Below are 27,026 nucleotides of genomic sequence, written 5' to 3' on the forward strand. Positions count from 1 at the left end.
TATTATATATAATATTATATCATAAATATAATGTATATGGGGACAAATCACACAGATTGAGTTTACCCAAAGTAAGTTCGAGACTTATGTTATGGGATACTAACTCAATGGTACTATAATTTATAATATATATACGTATGTAAATAAACTACCAAGACTTCCAAGCTTCCAAGACATCCAATAATAAAATAACACATTAACAATTAGCACTAAAAAGAAATCGGGCTCGTCCGGGATTTGAACCCGGGACCTCTCGCACCCTAAGCGAAAATCATACCCCTAGACCAACGAGCCAACTGATGCACCAGTTAAAAAAATAATTTATAACACGTATAAGTTGATGACGAAGTGAAAGTAGTTTGTCTCAATCCCCACCTACCTCATACCAAGTGTACCATAGACGTCACCAAATTGTGCAATGAACTAGTTAAGTGACGTGACGTAAAGTGAAATATCATTAAATATTAAATAAAAAATTGAGTTTGTATATTGTCGGAATCGAAAATATGATGGACTACTAAACCTGTCCAAAAGCTGTGCGTAATTACTGTCTGATTAAATTCGGAATAGTTTCTCATAAAATAGAAGCCTCAGCCTCAAATAGAAACATTGAATACTTGAATAGTACGACTTTTAAAACGATGTTTTCATAAAACAAAAATATTGGTTTTAAAAATTTTGGGCTCGTCCGGGATTTGAACCCGGGACCTCTCGCACCCAAAGCGAGAATCATACCCCTAGACCAACGAGCCGCCTGCCGGAAACGTCGAAACGTTGCATCCGCATAAAATTTTATGCACTTGCAGTTGCAAGAGAACTGTGAAATCGATTGGATAAGCTAGTGATTATGATAGTTGTAGTCGATTTGAAGCGTTAAAATCCTAAATATGGCGCGTCACTATTTCAATAATGTAGTTATCTGACGTTTATCAATCTATTATATAAATTAGCAATATACCATGTCATAGCCAAGTTTTGCATACAGTTGCTTGAATCACACGAGTGCAAAAAAATTATATATACAGCAAGACTTAGAAATGTACCTACTTATCTCTTAGTGATAACGAACTTTTGAATGTTTTATATAGTCGTATAACCATAAAACGCTTTTCATAAAAAATAAACTACCTACTTTTCCTTTACAAAATTTGACTCATTCTCGCGTAGCGGTAGAAAATTTTTATACATTGAACTACGGAAAATTTTAAATTTCTGATAACTTAATCCAGTACCGCGCCGCGCCGTCAAACGTCGACGTTGCCAATAAAACTTCCATTGCGGAGGTTATTCTAAAAACAAGTTTTTCTTACATTAAAAAAACTGCAACAATATATGTCTCAAATATATGCATTACTCTATGGGATCGCAATGTTTTTATTATTAAATCAGATTCCTATTAAAGTTACAGTTTTTAATTTTAAAAATTAATTAACCTTAATATTACCTGATAACATTTTTGTAATCTAAATTTCTGAATGAATACTGGAATTTCTTAGCCCTTACGAAGACTGTATCGAAATAATAACACTATCGACTAAAATTTTCATTGATTTAATATAATACTTAAATCATATCGGATGCGTAAATAAAGAAAACTACCTGCTACCTGTACGCCTGTCGGCATACTTCAGTGAACGCAATAAATGTTTTTCGCCATGTATATTTTTATTGAGTGATTTGAGAATATCGAGCACTCGTAAACTCTGTAAGATAGCGGGCATTCCCGCCAGAGCCGGTAATAAATGTATCGCGGCCCGATTTATACCGCAGCGTCCAACCACAACAAATCTCCGAGACGTATGTAGTCAGGAATCAACCTTTAGAAGTATATGGACAATAACATGGGGACACACGGCAATAAAATTTATTAATTCAAGGTTATACAGAACCTCCTTGAAAAAGCTGTACTGTTACTTACTTCTTGTTTTATTCATGGAAGATCTGTTAGTTCACTTTAGATTAGTTTAGTGCATAAATAATAATTATGTATATCGAGTGTTTTCGGTTAAAATCCATAGAATTTCACTAGAATTCAAAATTCCTGAAAATCTTATCTCACATACTTCAGTGATTATGGAGGAGTGCCTATCAAGGGTATTAGTTATGTAAATTATTTAAAGTATTTCTGATGCGAGACGTCCCTAACTTCGGTATTCGGTTATAATTTAATATCTAGGAGTCCGGAGGGGAATTATTCATATATATTTTGAATAATCATAGTTTTACTTACAAATCTTACTACGTGTGGTGTCGTAGCTAGTTATTCTTTAGACATCATACTCTTTCGGAATCTCTTTATTATTATGTTTATGAAATAAAACAATGCCGTAATACATCATGACATTTATGAAATACGCGACACCCCAGGAAAAGTGTCCATTACTTTGTTACTCCGCTATAAATCATCTGAAAATCTTGGCCATTACGCATTTTCCGCCCTAAGGCAAAAACAGCCAAATTTATTGTTGTCACAAGCCGCTAATAGGACTATCAAACGTTAAAATGGAGTAGTCATTACTCACGCCATCTGTTACAGAGTCATCGTCTAATGGTGGAACAGACAATATAATAAAAACTTATCTTACCAAGCCTTAATATCATTGCAATAGATACTGAATTACTTTAACTCGGTTGTCTTGCTTGTTTCGCTGTTTATGTAACAATGAATGCCTTCAACTATTGATTCTTATGATTATGGAGAAAGAATCCAACGAAAATGCTTTGCTTTTTTCCGAAAAATATATTTTTTGGAAAAAAAAATTCCATTGACCGTGTAAATATGAGTTTGAAATGAACTTACATATATGTATACTTATCTAGGTTGAAGCCTGTTGCAGCTCTAGACATGATATTAATATTATACCAATATTATATTATTACCCTATAACGCTTTACAATTCCGCAGAACCGAAAGGTAAAACTAGTAAGCAGGTAAGTATTTAAAAATAAAACAGGCTAACTACGAAATATTATATGATTTTATAAACAGTAGTCCATCATCCGTAGGTACTTTTATAGGTCCGCGCCATATAATTTTATTCCTTTAATTGTCCGCGTAAAAATCTCAATTCCATGATGAGTCGTCTTTTTATTGAGTTTCGAAGTGAAGTTATTTGAATAAATGCTTAACTGGTCGTTAAAATTCCGCCATCATTAATTTTTTATTCTTTGCAATTGCAGCAAGGATTCTTTAATAAATAACAGTATATTTTCTGGAGCTCTTCCAAAAGCAATCAACTCAACTTATATAGTACCTATATCTATTAATATTTTTTAGTATTTTTTTTCTTATAAAAACATTACACGTTTCTGAGTTTTAGTTAACACTTTCAAGGTAATCACAGAAAAAACTCTAGTGTTTTTTGTCTCATTTAACGAAAGAACGTACTCAAATAGGATTAGGCGCGTGCGCTTACAAGTGACTGAATTAAAACTTTTAATTACAATCCTTAGCCTACTTAAAAACTGAACCCTAAAAAGTTTTTATTAAATAAAAAGTTGGTAAAGAAAAGTCATAATGACGGGTAATTATTTCAAATCATATTTTAGGCGATGACACCGATGCTTCGTTCAACTCAAGAAATTCAAATCGTGTTGACGGAAACACGAAGATTCGATCAAAACTTTTAATTGGTTTCTGGGTATACATTTATTTTTGTAAGTTATGTTATGTATTGCAACTGCAATGATTGATTATAATTCACAAAAATATATCTTAATACATATACAGTTTATATGCTTTAGGATTGGTCTATATTATAAATATATTATAAAATAAAAAAAATTGTTTATTTCAGACAAACAGTCCATGTATCATTTATTAAATCCTCTTAAAAATAAACTTAAATTAATGATATTATCATATTATCTGTGAGCCCTAATTGAAATATTATTTGACTACTATTTTGTGTTTTATTATGTACAATGTGTGCATTCAATTTTTTTCTAACAAAAACATCAATATGTAATTCATTTGATGGGAATTATTGTAATCAAATTTGATATGTCGCATTCTCTGAACCCAAATACAAGAATGTTCATTCGAAAAACTTTACAATTCAGCAGAAACAAGTGAAAGCAATCCTATATATTCGAAACCAGTACTATAAAACCTTGCGAACTCAAATATTCCAACCACAATTTAATAGTGAAGTAGGCACCCGAGCAGCGCGGCCTCTCCGCTCCAAATGGACCAAAGGTCCGCCAGGATTGAAACTTTCAGCTATTGCTTCAGTTTTAAAAATAAATTAATAAATGCACTACGCTCAGCAATTTTATGAAAACCAACCAGTCTCTAAAATAAACTTGCTAATTCATTTCATGACAATGCAACCATAGTAATTTAATATTTATTATACCATTCCATAAAATTATTATTACCTTTTAGTACAACATTTTAATTTTCTTCTTAAGAATTTGAAAGGTTGCTTTTATAACTTCTGAACCTACTATCCCTTCACCGGATGAATCACTTCCATTTCCTTTACTAAGGCATAAATATGAAGATTATTGCATGGGTCCGAAGGGCTTTAAGGATTTGGTGTACCTTTGCCCGACCTCTGTATCATAATTTATTAGACTCGCTTATATTACAGTCTTCCTGTCTCTTGGGCATTTTAGGAATTCTGAACTATTTTTGTAAATTGTCCTTTTCAATTACTTACTAGTAAATTGTACTTACCATATCACACTTTAAATGGAGTCGGCGCATGATGTCATTTCCCTCCAAAAGTATGATTTAACAAGTCATGTGAGAATGGAAGATCTTTATTAATATTAAGATAATTTGTGCAATAAACGTTGGTCGAGTATCTGCTTACCATCAGGCGATTGGCATGCTCGTTTGTCCACTTCACCATAAAAAAAACAGACCGTATCCCTTTACGTATTGTGTGTGTTATATACCTACGTATTGTGTCTTTCAAATTGTCATTCATAATTTTTTATTCAACTTAGGAGGATATAAGTACATACAAACCATAGACTTATATATTAATCTCAGTACAAACTCATATGGCACGGGTAGTTTTCTGGCTTGGAACCTTTCAATCTCAGGTAAGCATTTAACCATTGAACCATTTCATAGCATTCGTTATAAGAATAAAAATCGGAAACAGACCATTAGCCAACAACTCTTCAGTAAACATTTAAAGGGCTGCATTTCTCGCTCAGTATTCATAAGCAATAAATTGCAGTGTTACTCCACTTTTAAAATAAACCGGTTTGCATTGCGGCGGGTAAACAGCAAATGATCCGGATCCGGATCGATTCGGATTCCACTTTCCGACCGGATTCGCTGGAGTGCCACTACGTTATTTATTGCCACCAGCAATATTTATGCGATTTCCTCTAGATCAGAACTGAATTATAGTTTCAATAATTATTTCTATTTCATTAGCTACTGAAAAACACCCCTAATAAGTGTTAATAATAATGACGGTATTTGAAATTAGTTATATTTTACAAATATTCGCAGATTCGATCGTAAATAATACAAAACACAGGTAGTACCTATGTATTTCAAAAAATCCCGCTTTAAGGACCAAAATGATGTGCGTTAACCGGAATAAAACTACCAAAATAACATTCCTCAAATACATCCGAATACAATAGGACCAGATATCGGTAAGATTAGATATCGGTAAAATAATTCATATTGATATAATATACCTAACACAGTCATCACGAACCCGAAAATAACTTCACGCCTACATTACCGAAATAGCAATTTATAAGCAACGACGACGATTCGAATTTCTGAATAACTGAGGCGTATTTTCTAAATGCAAAACTCGCATGATGTAATCCACGGCAAGCCATTATATCAGTCAGGAAATCTCATTTCCGGACGGAGAAAAACGGACCCAGGGAGATATAGGGCGCGAAGAAACGCGCGACTAAAATTTTCGCAAAATAAATACAGGACAGAGAGGCACCTTGTCCTATACCTTTTTACTAACTCCAAACTTATTATGACGCAAGCTACGTAATGTTCGTTAATTGCGTAGTAGTACCACAAAGGAAAATCTAATAATGCAGGTACGTCGAAACTGTTTGCTGTCGGGTAACAGTTTGCCGAACTTTGGTATTATATAACTGGCATAAGGGTATTAAAGTATTTGCAGTTGTGTTTGTCATTTTATATTTTATGGTTTATTTTATTCTCCACGTATAGAAATACGTGCTGCTAGAAAGCAGCATCGTCATATTATATAGCGTCTAGCGTTAACAGCTAACTATATCACTACCTAATGTCAAATATTTATGAAAATCTAGTAGGTCAGAGATCCATCATTATACGCATACTATCTTATAAAGGATATGCTAAGATATTATATATTTTTTATGCCAGAGTCCATTATTGTTGTCAAATATTTTTGTTCTTGCTTCTACTTATTTAGTTTTTATCTCTTCAACTGGCTTTGAGAAAATATCGTGTTCTACTATCATTTATAAGATACTTTTATATTATACTCATCTTATGTCGCATACCTGTTATCTTTTTAATTTGTGAATAAGAGGGAAGGCAATGTGAATATTTATTTACCCCACTTTAAAAGTTAAGTCCCGAAATTGATACCGTTTCATATAAACTATATTTTGCCAGTGAGTATAATTTTATTTAAATAAGGTCTAAGAAAATATTATGATGATGTCAATTATGTACACACTGGTGTGCTCACATGTGGCTTGTGTAGCCAATCTATTGGTGTAAGATGTAGGTAGGTTATTAATATAGGAAATAACTTTATTGTTTATAATAGTAATGTATCATATTATTGTGTATGTTCCTACACACACCAGGCTCATTCCAAGTCTGGGGTTGTATTTACCCGGCGAGGCATAGAATTAACAAATCACGTTATAATTAATTAAAGCAATTTATTACAGTGAGCCAATAAAAGCAAAATAATTATATAGGTAATGAAGTTTTATTCCAAAGGTAGATAACCAGCTCAGTCGGCCGAGTATCCTCTTGGGGACGCTCGTCAGCTCGCCGCTGCTCCAATTTATTCCTCGTCGAGTTTACTCGTTCTTTGGTTTATCCGGGCATATTTATTATTTAATTAATCTAACAACCCACCCCTGGATTCGCTCGGAGAAATCAAAACTCGTCGTTCATCTTACTTCCATAACCTAATCATAAATTCTGAGCTCTGATTTATATATGAAAACTTAAAATTTATTAGTTACTGTTATTTTGTTCGCTCGCTCTACAACCATAACGCCGTACTAAAATTTTCCACTCTTTCCTACTTTACGCCACTTCTTCCAGTCGGCTCTTTTCAGGATAGGGATATTTTAATATTAACTAGAACTTAACAATTTACGTTTTTAGATATACTTTTACTTCACCAAGTATCTATGTAGCTTGGACCTTTTTACGCAATGATAATTAAGAATTTAATTAACTTAATTAAATTTGCATGACATTAAAATCTTATTAACTATCTATTCATGGTAACTGAAAAGCAATTTTATTTCGTTAATGTCAACATAATGACTGACTGAGGATGACTTTAATGAAACAATACTTTTTATTTTAATAAATAGGTACTTAATTCTTATTCTTGACTGAAATCGGAAACCTTAGAAATTTGTAAAGCTAAAATATAGATAACTTTAAGGAACCCGAAATTCTCATAACTTTCGAATATACAAGCGGAAGTAGAAATGTTTCTTTGAAATTAATTTTGTTTGCGACTGGGAGATAGCATCAATCCAAAAAAAAGAATTACGATAATGAATGGAATCCTCGGGAATCGTTGGATTTCAAATAAGTTGATATTAATGTTGAGATGAAAGACTTAGCTGGAGCAAATAAGAAGTATAAAGTCTCCATGGAAGTTCATCGGACCGTGCCTACATCCAGAGTATCGGAGCTTTTCTGTTTTTTCTCCTCCATTTCTCACGTCATATCAGTCATACCTGTATGAGTATTCAAAGTTCTGTTACACTTATACTAAAACTATTGTAATAATACACTAATTATTCTTCATTATGTCTAATCTTTACAAAATTCACTGAAACCAAACAATGATTCGGCGCAAGTTAAATATATTCTTTGTAACAACGGGTCATGAAGCTAATTATGTCAGACTGCTTTATGTAAATGCTGGCTGAGCCGCTTATCTGGCTGTAACCCCCCGGGTCCAGTAATTATGGCGTAGACACAGATAATTGCCTGAAACTCGGCCTGCTTTCCACAATTTTTGCAACGATTTTCCTTGTTTCCTCTGCTTACATTTGCAATCATTAAAATACCCCGCCCTGAGGAGGCGATTATTATTATAGCAACTCAAGCTTGCTTTAATATTGCTTTCGAAGGAACATATATATTTTGGTAATTTTATTACCAAAATATATATGTTCCTTGATGATCTACTTTTATATTGAACTGTGTACCGTATCAAGTGATAAACAATCAAGCATATTTTTTATGTAAATCGGTGCTATTATTGTTATAATGACACGTTTTAATCAGAAAGCTAACAAATCACTTAAAAATAGAAAACTATTCATTGTGTAATCGACATGTATCTAAATATGAATTCGTTTTTGTTTGCTGCAGTTGACAGAAAATGTTTTTTTCCAAATTGATGTGTTATTTCAATGGCTTCAACGAAGCTTCAATGATAATGAAATATACAACTCGATATGACCATACTTCAAACTTAGATCGTGGCCTTGAACTAAATTAAATACCCTCATTGATATACCTACCTACCTATACTACACCAGTATTTTAACCATAGATCTTCCGTGCCTTATCCCTTTATTTGAGGTCGGCGAGTTGTCTGCGTGTCCAGTCGAGCCCGTTCGATCTCAATCGCAAATCTTTGGTGACGGCCGTCATACACGTCGCTGGCGGTCGTCCTCTGCCCCTTTTTGCGTCAAGAATGGCCGAGGCTATTTTAACCATAGATATTAAATATAAATAAAAAATTTAAAATTTAAAGTATAAATATAAATCGAACAGCTACAGACAATCGTAAGAGGCACTAGAACGTGCGGAACTGCCGATATTATGAGAACTTAAACGATAAATTCGAGTAACCAACATGCCTGTGAGAAGCTGAGAGGGCACGTGTTCAATTCATCGATTCAATAGAATCGAGTCAGCAGGAGTCGTTCGATATTTTCCGATGACGAACACTTTCCCGGCTGGCTCGGAGATGCTGACTCAGCGACGGGTATTACTCGCTTCAACATCTCCAACTGACTAGTACTTTTTGTATTTATTTTTCTCACAGATTTTTTGTTTCAAATATTTAGTATAGTAAAAGTATAGAATTGCATAGCAGAAACTTGTTCGATCAACCATATTGAAACTCCAATATAAAAAATATGTATTTGAATTATTTTTGTTGTTGCATCAGTTAATTTTGACCTGTGCAGAAAAATGAAAAGTGTGACATTTTATCTAAACACAGGGCGCAGGTTTTAGTTAACGCCAAGATCGGACTAAGGGTCAACTGGTAGGACTACATAAGGGTACAGATAACGCTAAAAAAACCCACCCACCATGTTATAATAAATATAATGAGACTATGGATCTCATAATCTATGAAGTCTTTATTATTTGTTCAATTTATTTAGTTCGTAATTGTAGTTTTTTTAAGTTATTTGTCATTGCGTTTGAAGTTTACATTGGAATGTCAAAATAAAATTTCATAAGGAATTCGTCGATTTTATTCAAGTCGATTGAGCAGGTTATATTTGATAGGATAAGAAGCATACGAGTACAATGCATACCATACATCCAACGCAAAGTCGTCTTTGCATTGGACGCTTAGAGGTCAATCAGCGTTTATGTGCGATATAAATTGTGTAGATAGAACTCACATATTTTGTGATTTATTATGTGTGTGTGATTGTGTTATTAATGGACATCATTATTATGCATTCATTTCAGCTGCCTGCCTCCGAAAGGCGTTAATTGAAATATTCCGGTTTATCACAGAAATATATTTATAGTAAAATAATTAATTCAACTTAGTAAATTAAGTTACAGAATCTCTTTTAAGTAGAGGGAGTTGCCGGAGTACCGGATTTTGGAATCTTAAACTACGGCAGCGGTGCGCAGGTTAAACTCCACTTTGACGATAACTTTAACCTGCGCGCTGATGCTGCTGATCAGATAAAATAGCATTACGTTGGTCTACGCAGGTTAAAATTAACGTCAAAGTTAACTGGTGTAACGCACTTAGTAATTTTTGAGTTCAATTTAAAGCCGCTCATTACTTTCAATCTTAAGCATGTCATAGCACTAGCTGGTTATAAGTGTTTACATTGCCACAATAATGGCAACCCACCACTGTAGCATATTGAATCAAAAATAACTCATCTGTCATAAGTGCTGTCAGAAGAGCAGATGCTACTCAGACTGACGAGATGGCAACTCCTGATGTAATCATTGAAGTGGTTCAGTTGTCCGGGCTCAGAACAAAAATAAACCAGTATTCGATTTGCCACCAGCACTCATAGGAGTAAATAATACAAATCTTGAAGGTCAAAATATCAGTCCTCAGATATTTTGACTGAGATCTGTATGAAATATGTATCAGAGATCTGTATGAAATTTTATATGTTCATCTCTAAATTAATTCGATCAGATGAATCTAAAGCCCATGTTACACTGTTGCATAAATAACAAACAAATAAAATCTATGTTTTCATAGTTAGATTTTCCTCGCTAAAAATTTTGTCTGTATTTTACTCAGACTTGTTAATTATTGAAATTTGTTACCTGAGGCTAAGATTTCTAATTAAGTTGCGCAATTATAATTATCGATCCTAAAATTAATTGCGTATGTTGTCGAGTCAAAATCTTTGGAAGCCATGGCGTGTATTCATTACATAGGTAACATGGCTTTGAAGCTTGCAGGAGACGACATGGATTTGAATTTTCTGTAATGGTTTTAAGTGTATATAAACGTAATAATAATATTTGTTTTTGTGTCTAGTTATATCCTCGTTATTCATATGTGGAAATGATTCACGCAAGCACGAAAAATAGAGAGGATAATATATTTTACTAAGGTAGGTTTTTTATAGGTAAGTTACTATCGTTTCGTTGCTTATAACGATGCACTTGTTACGCACGCAACCTCAAAAATTAGCAGAATGTTATCTGCTATTTCTCACCATAAGTATGTGTTGCTGATTTTGAAGTTGTCATAATTAATGTTAAGCTGCGCGTGAGCAACCTTAGCGAGTTTCAAAATGAAACAGCGCCATCTACATGTTCCTGTGAATTAATGTTCAATTATCAAATTGATTGTATTTTATTTGTGATTAATTTATTTCGTGATATCGTTTTAAGTCAAAGTTATGATTTTTTTACAAGCTTTCGTTTATTTTGACCAACATCTGTCTGTTTCATCTACCTGGGTGGATCTACCTACCGTTTCGAGCGCTGTGGCCGCTGTCATTACGATCTGTAAATTTTCTTGAGAAAGGAATAATTTGAAAAAAAAATAATGGCAGCGCGACCTTGGCGGTCAAAACGCTCTGAGGAACACCTTATGTCCACTGGTTCTACAGAGTTGAAAATTTCCTCACCGCTCCAGTGTCCACGACAATGCGTTATGATACGCATAGTGAACACTGAATCGCCTCCCAATCAAATCCCAATCAAAACAATCTCACTGAAGACAATAAAAACATGTGTCGAAAATCAAACTTTTGTACAAACTTATATACTTTAAAATTATTAATATTACTATCTAAGTAAGTGTCGGATAAAATCAGAAATGATCTGTACACAAGTAAGTGCAGTAAAGTAATGAAAAAACATTGTATTGATAAGTTAGATGTAGGGCTCAACACTAATCTATTTAAATGGCGGTCCGACTCATATAAATCCTGCTTAAATAACCGTAAAACTGTCCATGTGCGGATCCTTTTAATCCCTCTGATGTAGATCGGGACACGATCGAATTTCAGCGATGCTGTTTACTTATAAAATGAACTCTTAATTATGTAAAGGGCAAGGGTCTGATCCGATGTATTAACTTTTATGTAAATACGTTAAGTGGGAAATAAAATCAGATTATATCGTCCTAAATCAATCTATTTTTGGCATGGACGAAAGCACCTAATGCAAAAGAACGGCTCCAGGCGTGGGAATTCCTCCTGATTTTTTGTCACACATTGAATGCAGTACTATAATTATTGCTGTAAAAATATAACTTAGATGAAACATATACATTCTAAAGCAAACCACGAAAGTAATTTCCTAAAAAACTATTTTTATTATAATGCTGCAACATCTTATAAATACATTAGTAAGATTGTTTATAACCAATATGATTTGTAACAAAAAACGGAGTTTTATCTTCGTGTTCTAATTTTTCAACGATGTTATTAAAAAATAAAAGTGCCTGGAGAGATACAACACAAAAGGTTATCAAAGGTAATGGCGATAAAGTATTCACTGCTAAACTTTGCATCGCATCGTGCACATTTATGTAATAACAACGAGCATTTATAAGAGATAGTGTATTTCCCACCCTCTTGTCTCATTGTACGAACAAAGTTGAAATTCAGTTGAATGCACTGGAGGAACTAAGTTGGCATTAGATAGCAAGGGACGCCTCGAATGAATGAATGGAAACTTTCTGTTCAATACAATCTAAGTACCTGGTTACTACTTTCTTGGATGTGTGAATTTTGAGTAAAATATTATCCTAATGGGTATATATCAATCTTATTAAGGATGCATAAGAGGTATCTTATTTATATCTATCTTTATTGTTTGAAATTGTACGGTAAATATGGAGAGCAATATCAAACTACCTCACATAGAAATGGTAAAGTACTAACTAACTATCTAGTCGCTTACAAACTCACAATCACTAATTTTAAAACTATACTGTTTCAATTAACTTGGACCACACTCAACATACAGATAAACAACAAAATATTGCAGTAACTTTGCCCTGACATCGGAACCCAGCAAAGTGGCTTTTAGACTACATTGCAGCTCACAAAACTTCTGCTCTCAAATGCAACATCCTTAGTTACTTGGCAAGTTTCACATCATAATTTTAACCGTAAGTAACGTGCTTTGGTGTTATTATTATTCCACTGTAAGGAATGTTATTTAAATTTGCTAATCACAACCTAGTTACTTTTAAAAAAGAATTATCGGAAACACGCTATGCTGTGCCTATTCACACAGGTTATACAATACTTCCAGTACTATTCATTACCGAAAATTGGCCATCAGCTGTTTTTTTATTTTTTATTGCGAACTACACTAACACAAGTGTTCCAAAAAAATATTAGACTGTTTTGACTACAACCACGGTGAAACTTATTTTTGAGCCACGACAACACCTGTCCTCTCAACGCTTTTAGGCAATCTCTTTCCCAAGCCCATGTTCATGATAGCTAGCTAAAAATACCCCGAGCCTCCGCTCAGTTCCAATCTTGGATAAGTATATAACAAAGATATCTTAAAACAATATTAGGTACCTACACAACAAAAGTGTCTATTGATATTATGTGAGTTATAAACTCGTTAACTCATAGATTTAGAATATATCTAATATATATACGAAAAGAGGTCGTCATAAGTCTTCTGTCGTTGATAAGTACATACAATGCCGATAAGAATGGCTTTTATGCGATGTACTCGTGCTTGTATCGCTATTGACAGCTATAAATGAAGTATCAAATACGTCACACATGAGTGGAACCTGGAACATTGTGGAGAATATATTGCTATGTCGAGAAAGAGTGAACTCATAAATTCAGATCTTTTATATATTCGTGATACTTCAATGCAATACATATACAAGCATGATCGATCGATTTTTTTTTTAGCGCTACATCATACTCCCAAGTTAGGACAAGACGCAGGGCAGACCAAACAATATCCACACCTTATATAGAAGTAGGTAGGATATTTTAGATAAAGCTAATTGTATTACCAGCGGGGACCTATAATTGGCTTCTTGTAACCCATTGATTTATATCTAGTTTTTAAGAATGCAAGCTGTTGGTTCTCCTTGAATATGTTAAAATGAAAATGAAAAATGAAAACTTTTCCAACAATTTTATGCTCAAACGTTTATTTAACACGATTACATCTTACACAGTTTATTTTGTCATATTTATAATAATATAAAATAAATAATCTTTGACCGAGCGCAGTTGATTGGAAAACTAATTGTGTTGTAAGCACATACGGTGTTATGATACACTCATTAACAAAATGAGGTCGATAGGCCATGAGAGTGCGTCACCTCTTTACTCGACGTGACGGAGTGGAGAGGCTGCCTACATGCAGAGATGGTTTACACCCGGGCGTAAAGATTTTGCCCGACGTAAACCCATGCTTCGTGTAAATGGGATGTCGTTTGTGCATGATACTATTGTTGGCTTTAATAATCAAGGTCGATCTACAGTCATTTATGCAGGTAACATTACGGTGTATTGTAGGTAAAATTCGAGATTGTTTTCACGCATTTTTTATATATATTCTAATTCGCTAATACGTACTTCGAACAAAATTTTCATAAAGTTACCTAAGCATACAATATACAATACATGTATTATTACCAATAGAGTGACGCTAATACCTAGCGCCCACCAAACTTTTCGAAACGTAGAAAATATACATTTAAATATTGAAATTCTCACAGCTGAACATAAAAAGAGGGAAACAGGCAATTCATTAGAGTACCGATGGAAACATTGAAAAAGTTGTTCTCTTTACGAGCAAACCTACCTAATAAATTCACTTCCCCAAAGTTAAGGGCTGTTTAAATAGGGTCCTGCGGCAGTAGGTACGTAACGTAGTAGCATTGCTAATTAGTAAAATAAAACCCGAAAATCTCTTCCTCGGGGTAATTTATTTTTATTTAGATTTATTATTATTGTTCCAAACGGGTTTAACAATTTGAAAAGTAAACAATATAAAAAGTAAGTTATTTATTATGTCTTTTATCACTCTGTAGATCAGTCGTAACAACAAAATGGTGTAGCGGTTATATTTGATGAAGTAACTTTCAATGTTGTATACATGACAGACTGAATTTGGAAAGTTTCTCAGAATTAAATATGATTTGGGAGATTATTATAATAAGCACAAATTTTGTTTTCGATTTTTGATTAAACATAAGTTGTTTTTATTTCTCTACGGCGTACTATACTAATAGAGTATAGTACTCTAGTAGTAATATACTAATAGAGTACCTATTTTATACATACATACTCAAAAACGCCCTCACAACATCACTTCTAAATTAAAATACGGACTCGTAAATAAAGCCCAGGATAACAAAGCCTTTGTCATTGTTCATAATAGGTGCACTAAGCTCTAGCTAAGAGCATTAGCGAATATGAACTCTATTGCCGTGGACTTAATGGTCACCTACACATGGTGCAAACACTATAATGGATAAGTCGTCTTTGCATAGAGGTGCTAACACTGGTAACATTCTGCAATGAAATTACAATAATACAATAATTTAAATAAAATATTTTAAATTATTGATGTTCATTAGTATTGAGTATTAACGTGCTCATTAGTCCTATAGCAATCGTTTAGCATCCGGATTTTTTTTATTAATTCACTAGCTTTGCTCACGGCACAACCTGCGTGATTTTCCCTACGAGCACAATTGTTGTTTTTTTTTGGGATGAATGGCACTATATGTTCTTCTCCGTACTCGTAATTATTATGTATATATCATTTTCATTATTATGTATATATATTATGACGACCTCGGTGGCGCATTGGTAAAGTTCTTGCCACTGAACCGAGAGGTCCCGGGTTCGATCCCCAGTCGGATCATGATGGAAAATGATCTTTTTCTGATTGGCCCGGGTCTTGGATGTTTATCTATATATGTACTTGTTATAAAATATAGTATCGTTGAGTTAGTATCCCATAACACAATTCTCGAACTTACTTTGGGGCTAGCTCAATCTGTGTGATTTGTCCTAGTCGTCTTTGCATAGAGGTGCTAACACTGGTAACATTCTGCAATGAAATTACAATAATACAATAATTTAAATAAAATATTTTAAATTATTGATGTTCATTAGTATTGAGTATTAACGTGCTCATTAGTCCTATAGCAATCGTTTAGCATCCGGATTTTTTTTATTAATTCACTAGCTTTGCTCACGGCACAACCTGCGTGATTTTCCCTACGAGCACAATTGTTGTTTTTTTTTGGGATGAATGGCACTATATGTTCTTCTCCGTACTCGTAATTATTATGTATATATCATTTTCATTATTATGTATATATATTATGACGACCTCGGTGGCGCATTGGTAAAGTTCTTGCCACTGAACCGAGAGGTCCCGGGTTCGATCCCCAGTCGGATCATGATGGAAAATGATCTTTTTCTGATTGGCCCGGGTCTTGGATGTTTATCTATATATGTACTTGTTATAAAATATAGTATCGTTGAGTTAGTATCCCATAACACAATTCTCGAACTTACTTTGGGGCTAGCTCAATCTGTGTGATTTGTCCTAATATATATATATATATACAGGGTGTTACTTTGCATTCTTGCCATATTCACAGAGGTTGTTATATTACTGATTCTGAACACAAATCAATTAAAAAAACATGATCAAAAGTTAGGTATTTTTTTTAAGAATATTTTATTTAATCGACATTATGTTATGAACAACACTTATTATCGAAACATATGCACATCACTAGTCCGTCGGCAAACTTGAGTACATAAGTCGGCAAAAAAAGCTCCGCCCCTTTTCTTTGTGCGGCGTAAACGCCGACCGACGGCCAGCCATCCCCGCAACCCCGCAACGCACCACCACCCCGCCCCAGTCTATTCGCGACGCCGACGCACGGCGGATGTCAAGATTTCGCTCGCTCCGCTCGCTCTGCTCGGTCCGTGTTGTTTAAGTTGCGTATCACAATCAAATCAAGAAAATGACTGAAGCGTATACCAACCACGAGTTGGTGGAAATGGTGCGCTTGTATGCCATATGTGGTGACAGTTTGCGGCAAGCCGTGAATATGTTTGCGGAAATGTTTCCACATCAAAGGAGGCCGTCCCGCCAGGTTATGCTTGCGGCCACACAGCGATTGAGAGACTTTCGTCAGTTTGACGTCCCAAGACACGCGCAAGCTCGAGGCAGTGTAGGGCTTACTGTAGAGTTGCAGGAATTAATTCTAGACTACTTCGAAGTAGAGCCCCGTGCCAGTACCCGTGAGGCAGGACGACACTTCCATGTGAGCCACGTGACAGTGTGGAGACTATTGAAAAGTGAACAGAAACACCCGTTTCACTTTAGAAAAGTACAAGATCTGCTCCCACAGGATAATAATGCACGAATCACATTTTGTCGCTGGCTGCTAGACAACCGAAACGCCAACATTTTGTGGACAGACGAAAGTTTGTTCACAAGAGTTGGTGTATTCAATATCCATAATGAGCACTGGTGGAGTTATCGGGATGAAAACCCCAGAAAAATAAAAAGACACTCTTTTCAACACCGATTTGGTTTAAATGTCTGGGCTGGCATAATAGACGGACATTTACTCGGACCTTATTTTATTGAGGGCCGTCTTACCGGCTCAACGTACCTGGAGTTGCTGGATCACGTTATAAACGAGATGCTAGATGACGTTCCTCTCGCTTCCCTGCAAAACTTTTATTACCAACAGGATGGTGCTCCTCCACATTTTGCAATCCAAGTGCGTGAATACCTGACCCGCAAGTTCGGTAATAACTGGATCGGGCGTGAAGGTCCAGTAAACTGGCCAGCACGGTCCCCAGACCTAACTCCATTAGATTATTATTTGTGGGGTGATGTTAAACGTTTGGTGTACACTGAAGAAATCAACAGTGTTGAAGTGTTACGCGAACGAATCGTTTCAGCATTCGATAAACTGAAACAGGATTTGTACGTTTTACGAAAACTAAAACGAAATTCTTTACGCCGTGCAAGACTGTGCATTCGTGAAAATGGTGAGCACTTCGAACAATTACTTAGAAAGACTTAGATTTTTTTTACTTAGATTAATTTAGTGTTGTAAATAGACGAATCAATTGTAAATAGGATGATTTCAGCTTTTTAACTACGCCAAAAATACCTAATTTATAAAAACAAAAATAAGTTTTAACTTTTTGATCTCTGAAGAAATGAGGGATAATGTAATAAAAAAATAAAACTAATTAATTAAAAATAGGTATTTCTGTCGGTCCTAAGCCCGTAAAGTAGGAAGGGAAATCTGAAATTATTCATTTACATGCGCTGTTTCGGGTGATTTCGGCCGTGCCAGACGGCCACGCCCACTAGATTTATTCCTATTGCGACTTATGAATGCACTCGAAAAAATTGGTTTATTCCTCAGTGTCCTGTAAATTTAAGTTTATTGATTACTCAGCCTGCGTTATTCTAGGATGTCTCAAATTAAACTAAACTGATTGGTATTGGTTAGTACTATTAGCTGTGTGAATATGGCAAGAATGCAAATTAACACCCTGTATATATATATATATATATATATATATATATATATATATATATATATATATATATATATATATATATATACATATATATATATATATATATATATATTCGGAAGATTGGTTGTATGGATAAAGCGTGAAGAGGTACAAATAAACAAAACATACTTATAACTTTAGTAGTGTTAGAATTTCCATAAAAAACTTGGTATAAAAATCATTAAATTTGGTCAACTAGTTAGGTCGGAATGGCTATTTCAATTATTTATATGCCAGTACTCTGGCAGATTATTAATATAATTTGAATAACCTTGGAATCTCGCTGCAGATTATTAATATAATTTGAATAACCTTGGAAAATCCACTACTTAATTATCGGGCCACTATTACGTCATTGCTTGTACAAAGCAGCTACGAAGTACATCATTTTATATACTTAGGTTTTTATTTCGAAAAGTAGTATTTTCAGCACAATTGGAATAACTCCAATTGTGCTGATAATACTACTTATATATGCGTACCTAGTTATAGTTTTACAAAAATGCCAATCCCGCGAGAACGTTGTCTTGGTATAACGTACCCACCTTAGCTATAGAGCCATAATTTATAGGAATGCTGATTTTTGTCACAGGACACCATAATAATGATCACATTTATGAGTACCTCAATATAACAAATTTAAGGAAGTCCTGATATCTCCCCTAAGGGAGCCCAGAGACATGAAGCCGAAAGCCCTCAATCAGCTTCCCGGACATGGCTTCACAATTATAATTTAAGTATGATCCGAAAATAGGGTTCTCTATTTCTGCAGCTGGTCTATGATGCGCTATAATTACAGCTATTTGCACGCCTCATTGTTATTCACTGCACCCTGCAGAAAACTCAGCCATTTTCTCGCACATGGAGTTCTCAACTCTCATTATACTCGCGAGAAAATGTTTTCTGTACAAATATCGCTGATATCATTCTTGCAACAACATTTTTTTTACGTTTAAATAATTTAAAATTGGGAAAATATTTACTTTGGTGCTTACCTTTTCCTACTAGCGGTTAACGATTTTTTTTCCTACAGAGCTGAAGATTACGATGGCGCGTAGGCGTTGTGATAATTGTGATGCTTCAGAATTCCGCAGTTCAAATTGTAGTGCATAATAAATATTTTCCATTAACTTATGTACAGAAATAACGTTTAGTTTGCCTCTTAGCATAAATTACTTACATAGTAAATATTTTTCTCACAGTTTTTTGTCATAAGATTTAATCATTCCTATTATATAATTGAACAATTATAAACTATATAATCTAAGAATACATTGCGAGAATGCCTGCAGCCTTTAACACGGGTAACAAGAACTGTGTTCTTTTTATTCTTACTCCAGTCACGACAGTTAATAAGTACAAGAGCTAATCCAGATGGTGTCTTGCCGCTTCTTAGGAGACTGTCTCTTACAGAAAAACAACGCAGTATTTGCAACGATTTAAAAGTAAAAAATAAACACATCCAACAGAAATGATCACATCTTCTTAAATTTAAGAAATAATTGTAAATAAATTAATCCGTATGAGAAACCTTTTAACATCACATTTTTTTTAAATCACGTTGATTTAGAAGTTCAGTTATACATAAAGCATTTGTAGCAATTTTATTGAGAGTCTGAACAATTTGCCTGATCCGAGGCAGTGCGCAATATTGAATTGGCGGACTTTGTGTTCCAAAACAATGAACAAAATTTTTTTTAATGGAACGAACTACGGCTTGATGAAACAACTTGTTTGCCTGTTCTCTTTTTTGCTGTTTATGAATATAAAAAAAAAATAAAAGTATTTAGGTATTTCAGTACGGATTACATAATTTTCATTGTGGTGATCCTGTAAATTTATTAGTAGTGAGGACATTATACCATCCGCCCATAAGTCTTCTTAAATAAATGAAAACCAATAACAACTTGTCCTAGTAAACAATACATATAGGTACATTAAGGATAATTATACGTAAATAGGATTACGATTTTTAAACTAGTTTTGGAAAACCAGTTATGTAGAAACACAATAAAATGTAACTTAGATATTACAAACTAATCAAGTTTCCACTAATTATCTACTTTCTTCTTACTTCATCATTAACAGTTATACCGTTTCAATGTACCCGTGGTACAAATAATAATTATTTAATCTCCATTCAACATGTATCTTATATAATAACTGTTATAATTCATTTATGAAATATTTCTAGATTCGCATTCATCATCAACCTAGGACAGCCCCTCTGGGGATGGTCGGATGGCCCACTAAATAATTCAAGTAGTATATCTTATAAGTACGCTGCAAAAATGTAATAAAAATGGCATGGTGCTATAAAGTAACGAAAATGTGTAAAGACCAGTCACTTCAAAACTTCTGATCTCATGTTTTATTGAAAAAAATAGTAGATTCAAATTTTCCACATTTTATTTCCATTTTAATAAGAACAGCATCAACAACGGAAGTCCAAGCAATTTTTATTGAATTTTCTTCAAAAAGGGATTCTGGTGAACTGAGTTTATGGGATCCCCTGGTGTATGACAGGAGTAAATTAATCAATTGCGGTTTGACTATGCTTAACGCGACACGTGTTTGAGTTGAACTTTACGCGGATTGCACGTCGTGTCATGTCAGACGTTATTACGTTTAACAAAAGCTAGATGCCTATATCATGTTAATTCGTTCCGACAAAATTGTAAGGCCAAATATTAAAAATTCTTCCTCTTTAAAAGGCGTTTGCAAACAGCGAAAGTTAGCTATTCCAGTCCACTGTAGTATGTTCTGTAGCAAAGATTTTTCTTTCTAATCATTATTTATTAGTTAAAAACTGGTAAAAAAATAAGGCGTCATATCTTTCTACGCCAGTTTTTGTGCGGCGCGATGTGCGTGTGAAGCCAAAGCTATAAATTGCGCCCCGACCGTGATTCATGGAGCCCAGAAATACTAGGATTAATACAGCGCTGCGCTCGACTGCCCACTACTGGTCAGAGTTAACAGTTTTATACTGAGATATTATATTAAATTTTTTGTATACCACTACTGGCAAAGAATAAATAACTCAACATGCAGTTGATACATACATCCTTCTAGTTTATGTCAACAATACACTTTGATTTATTATACTAAATTATTTCCTTACTTAACGTAAATTAAATGACTAATCAATTATTATTAGTAGTACTCCGGTAGTACCAATGTCGGTTTATATTTTTTAGTAGGTATTTTAATAATATAACTTCGTTAATAAGTTTGTTACTGTTGTTTTGCTATTCACCTAATTCCAAAACTATATACCTATATAATCTTACCCTAAATACAATATTCCTTTTTTAATTTAAAAAACATTGAGCTTTTCTTTCTTATTAAAAATATATGTTGTTAGGATTAATTAGATTTCATAAATTAATTCTCTGTAGTTTTCTTATCAATCAATAAATCACCAATAAATGAGGCGTTACTGAATACAACGAATTAACGTCAGAAAATATCTTGATTAAATTCCGGTGAAATAAAACAAATATGTGTATGGACTTCACAAACATCTACATAAATATCCCCGACGGAAGTACAGAGGCACACTACGCAGTATCAGTTAACAAGCGGTCAAGCTTGTGTCATATTCGATTCAAGTAGTAAATGACTCGGTTGTGCGAATTGTGGAACGTAATCATGCACAGTGCTATCATTCCAATATTGTGTTTACTCGCTACAAAACAGTCAGTTAGTGCGCGATCGATAAACGATGATCTCCTCACAAGTGACTTCAAAGAAAAACTAATCGCAGAAGAATTACAACATTATACAGGCGTCAATCTAGAACTTAGTAATGAAGAACAAAAAGTTAACGATATCCTAATGAAGTACAAATTCAAAGAAATAGATGAAACGTTCATCCATCATTCGCCGTTGGACTTTTCCAAACATTATTTCACATATAAACACTATATCGAGAAATCTCCAGTGTTCCAAATCATAAAGAAGATGCCCAAAGGCGCGGCATTGCATATTCATAGTTCCACAATGCTTCGACCAAAAGATTTGCTTAAATTGACCTATGAAGACCACTTGTACGCCTGTTTTTCATATGACAAATATGTAGATCTTCAATTTTCTGAGAATATCCCAACGAGGCCTTGTGATATGCAGTGGGCGCTCCTCAGTGATCTTCGTAAAAACTCACCTGATAATGGCAAAGACATAGATCAAAAATTAAAATCATTCTTCACACTTTACACTAAAGAAGAAGAGCTTTTAAACTTAAATATAAATCAAATATGGGATAATTTTAATTACGTGCATAAATCTATCAAATCTCTAATAACATACAGGCCTGTGCGTGAAAAATATGTTTACATGACTATGGAGAGATTTTATGAGGACAACATCATGTATGTGGAGATCAGGACCGGGCTACATTCATTATATGAACTCAACGGAACGGAGCACCATGGAATGTACTTAGCCGAGTTGTACAAGCGAGTTTCAGACGAATTTATTAAAGAATATCCAGATTTCCTTGGTCTTAAGATAATTTTGGCTCGAGGAAGAATGTCAGACATAGATCGAATCCAAGAAGGTTTAATATTTGCTGAAAAACTTAAGAATGACATTCCAGAAATATTTGTTGGTTTTGATTTAGTCGGACAGGAAGACTTAGGAAGACCATTATCTGACTTTAAGCAAATTTTGTTTGAAGCAAAAGGCCTAGATTATTTTTTCCATGCTGGGGAAACAAAGTGGCTCGGTACAACGTCTGACGAAAATTTATTTGATGCATTCGAGTTAGGTTCGAAACGTATAGGACACGGATACGCCTTGATTAAACACCCTTCTTTGGTCGATCATGTTCTTAAAAATGACATTCCCATTGAAGTGAATGTGATATCAAACGTTGTGTTAAAATTAGTTAGTGATGTAAGGAATCATCCTTTAGCTACGTACCTAGCTATGGGTGTGCCTGTGGTGTTATCCAGTGATAATCCTGGTGCGTGGGAGTCTGATCCGTTGTCACATGATTTCTATGTGACTTTCATGGGTGTGGCCAGTAAAAAAGCGGATTTAAGATTACTTAAAACATTAGCTTTAAATTCCATAAAATATAGTGCTCTGAATAAAATAAAGAAACAACAATTATATGACATATTTGATAAGAAATGGAAAACATTTTTGTCAGACGTGATTAGAGCTAATTGTTCATCTTCATAGGTATGTATGTAATGTAAGTACTACCTTATTCATCAGCCTACCTTTATCCCACTTTATGTGGTAAGTAAGTAATAACTTATTATATCTAAATATAAGTAATTCAATTCAGTAATTAAATAAAAATTAATAATACGATCATTTATATATTTACTATATCTATTACTAGTTAATTTAGTTCCTGAAGAAATAAATAATAATAGAAGCTGATTGCTCTTATAGTATAATTAAAGCTGTATCTATATTAATGTCATCAATAAACCTATCAAACGACATGAATAGACTGCATGGTAGACACAATAAACTTTTTACATAGGTATCTCTTGCATCATTTAGTCTAAAAATATTAATGTACTCAGACTATTTTAAAAGGCTGTGACGCAATCAATTCAATATAAATTTATTTTTATATCATTATGTTTTATTTAATGGATTCAATATTTTAGACACCATGACAAAATAAAAGGTTTGTCGTTATTATCTAAATTCAATCTAAAAATGGATAGAAATGTCATACGTCAAATTATAATATTAGATATTTTCTTCAAGAGCTTCATGTTCTTATTTAATTTTATCTATTAATAATAATTGTCGTCAACACACAAAATTTATTTTGGGTGTTTACTTACTATCAGGTTTACTAACGGCTGTTTTAAATTATAATGATTAGACAAATCAAACGCCAAATTATACCTATATCAATACATATTCAATATTTTCCACGAAAAATCAACATAAAAGCTGGCGCCTGTCCTTTCCATCTCTTTATGACCTCTTTTGATCTCACCTGCGAAGTAGGTACATGCCTTTCACAAAAATCTATAGAACAGAAGTTTTGTTGTCTAGTCATAGTATTTTTCATATAAGTAGACTAATTGCAGCCAGCCCTCTCATTTTAGTATGTTCCTTGTCTCATTCGAAGTTATGAAATCCGACACCTCCTTAGAAATGCTGTCTATCAGTTGCCATGCTCTGTCATCTCGTACGACATCCATATAAAGATATGGAGTGGTCCATATATAATAAATAAGTGGTTTATATAATTAGTGGTTTATGTAACAAACAATCAAGCTACTTCCCGTCCGTCCGCTCCCGTGGGAAATTAGAATAAAAAGTTTTATTTCATCCAGGAATAATTTAGCAACCTATTTGCGAAATAATTTTTCAAATCGGTTTAGTAGTTCCAAAAATAACTTATTTTGTAAACACTTTCTCTTTGTATTATTGTAGATAGATTAGAAGTTACACTATCTATGAATTTTATATTTTAGCCCCATACGCTTATTCCGAATACGTTTTACCTTTGACCAATCATTTCTTTGTGTTAGGACTGCTATTATTGATGTTTCAAAGCGCGAATTCGAGACGATTTCTGAAGATTTGTTGTAAATATTTTTGGCAAAAAATGATCGTGGTGATTGATTGGTTAGGTATTTTATATTGGAACTGAATAAAGTAAATACCTGCAGTAGTATACTACAAACTAGTTGGTCGATGAATCATGGAGTACTCTGCATAATGCCATAATCTCCCATAGATCTTGTTCGAGGTATGCTTGCCAGCTCATAGGCATCAATAGCATTCCTGAGAAATGTTGAGCTTAGGCGTAAAGTCGATTGTAAAAGTAGAGCTGAATCTTTATAACTTTGAGGTTTACTTTTTGCGGTGTCACAGCACCAAATGTAACTGAGAACCCGTGACGATGACAGATTTGGTTCTATTTAAAATACAAAACCTATATTTTGTTTGGGTTGTATAATTTTATTTGTCTACATAACTATATAACTGCCACTCTCACACCCTCGCGATTCTTATCTATTGCAAGAACGTTACGGAGTTTTTCTAATTAATTACACATTAATTATTAAAAAGGACATTTTTCAAAATGAGATGTAAACCTGAGAACTTAAATAGTGCGGTCACGTGCTGCAAGCGTCCTCCAGCGGCGTGACTCTCTGACTTGGCCAATAACCATTTTGCACGCCGCCCGCCTCACCACGTACCGCCCGCCCAAGCCCATAAGTTTCTTGCTTAGTATAATGGATGCTAGCTTTTGGATCCCGTAGAGGTATAAGTATAACTGAAAAACTCTCACAATTTATTTCTTTCATTTTGACATTCGTGACTCTGTATTTTATGTAATTAGTAGATTTTTTTCTCGCTTAGTTTAACGTGTAAGGAAGCTACAAATATGTACTAAAACATTCGAGTTGTACTGGATACTATTTGTAAATGCGAAAATTTTGATTTTTTTATCTATTTAGACTAACTTAGCGATACAAAATATAAATATCTGTCTTTTCGGTCAAACCTATTGGAAAGCAAAAAGATATTTCAAAAAGCGGTAAAATCTAAGCGGTAATTTTCCTACATCGATATCAGGAAAATAATAGATATATTTTTTCTTTGATTAACCTCTTCATGGCTGGCTTTATTCTGGGCTGTGACACTCCGATCCTCCGAGCTTGGAATCCACAAATTTTCCATTAGGTACATAAAAAATCTTATTCCAACCTACGCTTGGCAGCGTTTTATTAAACTTTTTCTACAAAAACCTAAATAGTGTTATTAACTTAATGTGCTGCTTATGAAAATGGCGTCCTTGCGACTGACTTCTAAATGGATTTTTGAATTAATGGAAGAATTTATATAATCTGTCGTTGAATTTAACGTCTGAATTCTGTTACATTATTAAGCATCATGCGATTGTTAAAACTGAATATTGCAACCCGAGTACTTGCCATAATGGATAATGAGCTACCTGACAATGTATGTTCGCACCTGTTTCCGACATAAATCGGTATAAATGAAAACGTGAGTAAATTAATTTCACATTTATAATATTCATTATAGGGTTCTCTCCGTGTGTCACAACTAATTGGAGTTAATTTTCAGAGTATATAGGTATATACCGACATACATCACGATAGGTAGGTACCTATCGTGATGTATGTCGGCCGTAATGCATACCATATACCGTAATGCATATACCGACATACATCACGATAGGTAGGTACCTATCGTGATGTATGTCGGCCGTAATGCATATTAATTAGCCATAGAAATCCAATTTGATAGCAATACCACTTTCACAGATTATGCGTAGCTCTTTTGAGAGCTCTGGCTCAATTTACACCACTATACTTAATTATATATACATATCCATAGCCTACATGCCATAGCATAGCATAGTTATTGCAACTTATATTATCTGTAATCATAACCCTGGATTGTTCTTAACCATGGAAACAAAAAAAAAACTTTATTCCCTGTTAAAATCAAAATCAAAAATTGGTACATGTACAAAATGTAAACTTAAAATTAAAGAT

General features: G+C 34.0%; 1 protein-coding gene and 2 non-coding genes across 3 annotated transcripts; 1 reads left to right on the plus strand and 2 right to left on the minus strand.

Annotated features, from left to right (window-relative positions):
• Positions 1 to 222: 222 nt before the first annotated feature.
• TRNAP-AGG (transfer RNA proline (anticodon AGG)) lies at positions 223 to 294 on the minus strand. The gene has a single exon. It is a non-coding gene; the product is annotated as a tRNA-Pro (tRNA).
• Positions 295 to 680: 386 nt separating this feature from the next.
• TRNAP-UGG (transfer RNA proline (anticodon UGG)) lies at positions 681 to 752 on the minus strand. The gene has a single exon. It is a non-coding gene; the product is annotated as a tRNA-Pro (tRNA).
• Positions 753 to 22,058: 21,306 nt separating this feature from the next.
• Positions 22,059 to 24,108, plus strand: LOC128669275 (adenosine deaminase 2-like). Its single transcript, XM_053744008.2, has one exon. The coding sequence runs from the start codon at positions 22,132 to 22,134 to the stop codon at positions 23,698 to 23,700; it is 1,569 nt and encodes a 522-aa protein (XP_053599983.1). The 5' UTR covers positions 22,059 to 22,131; the 3' UTR covers positions 23,701 to 24,108.
• Positions 24,109 to 27,026: the final 2,918 nt, after the last annotated feature.

Source organism: Plodia interpunctella, chromosome 1 (genome assembly GCF_027563975.2).
Source record: "Plodia interpunctella isolate USDA-ARS_2022_Savannah chromosome 1, ilPloInte3.2, whole genome shotgun sequence".
NCBI classification, from domain to species: domain Eukaryota; kingdom Metazoa; phylum Arthropoda; class Insecta; order Lepidoptera; family Pyralidae; genus Plodia; species Plodia interpunctella.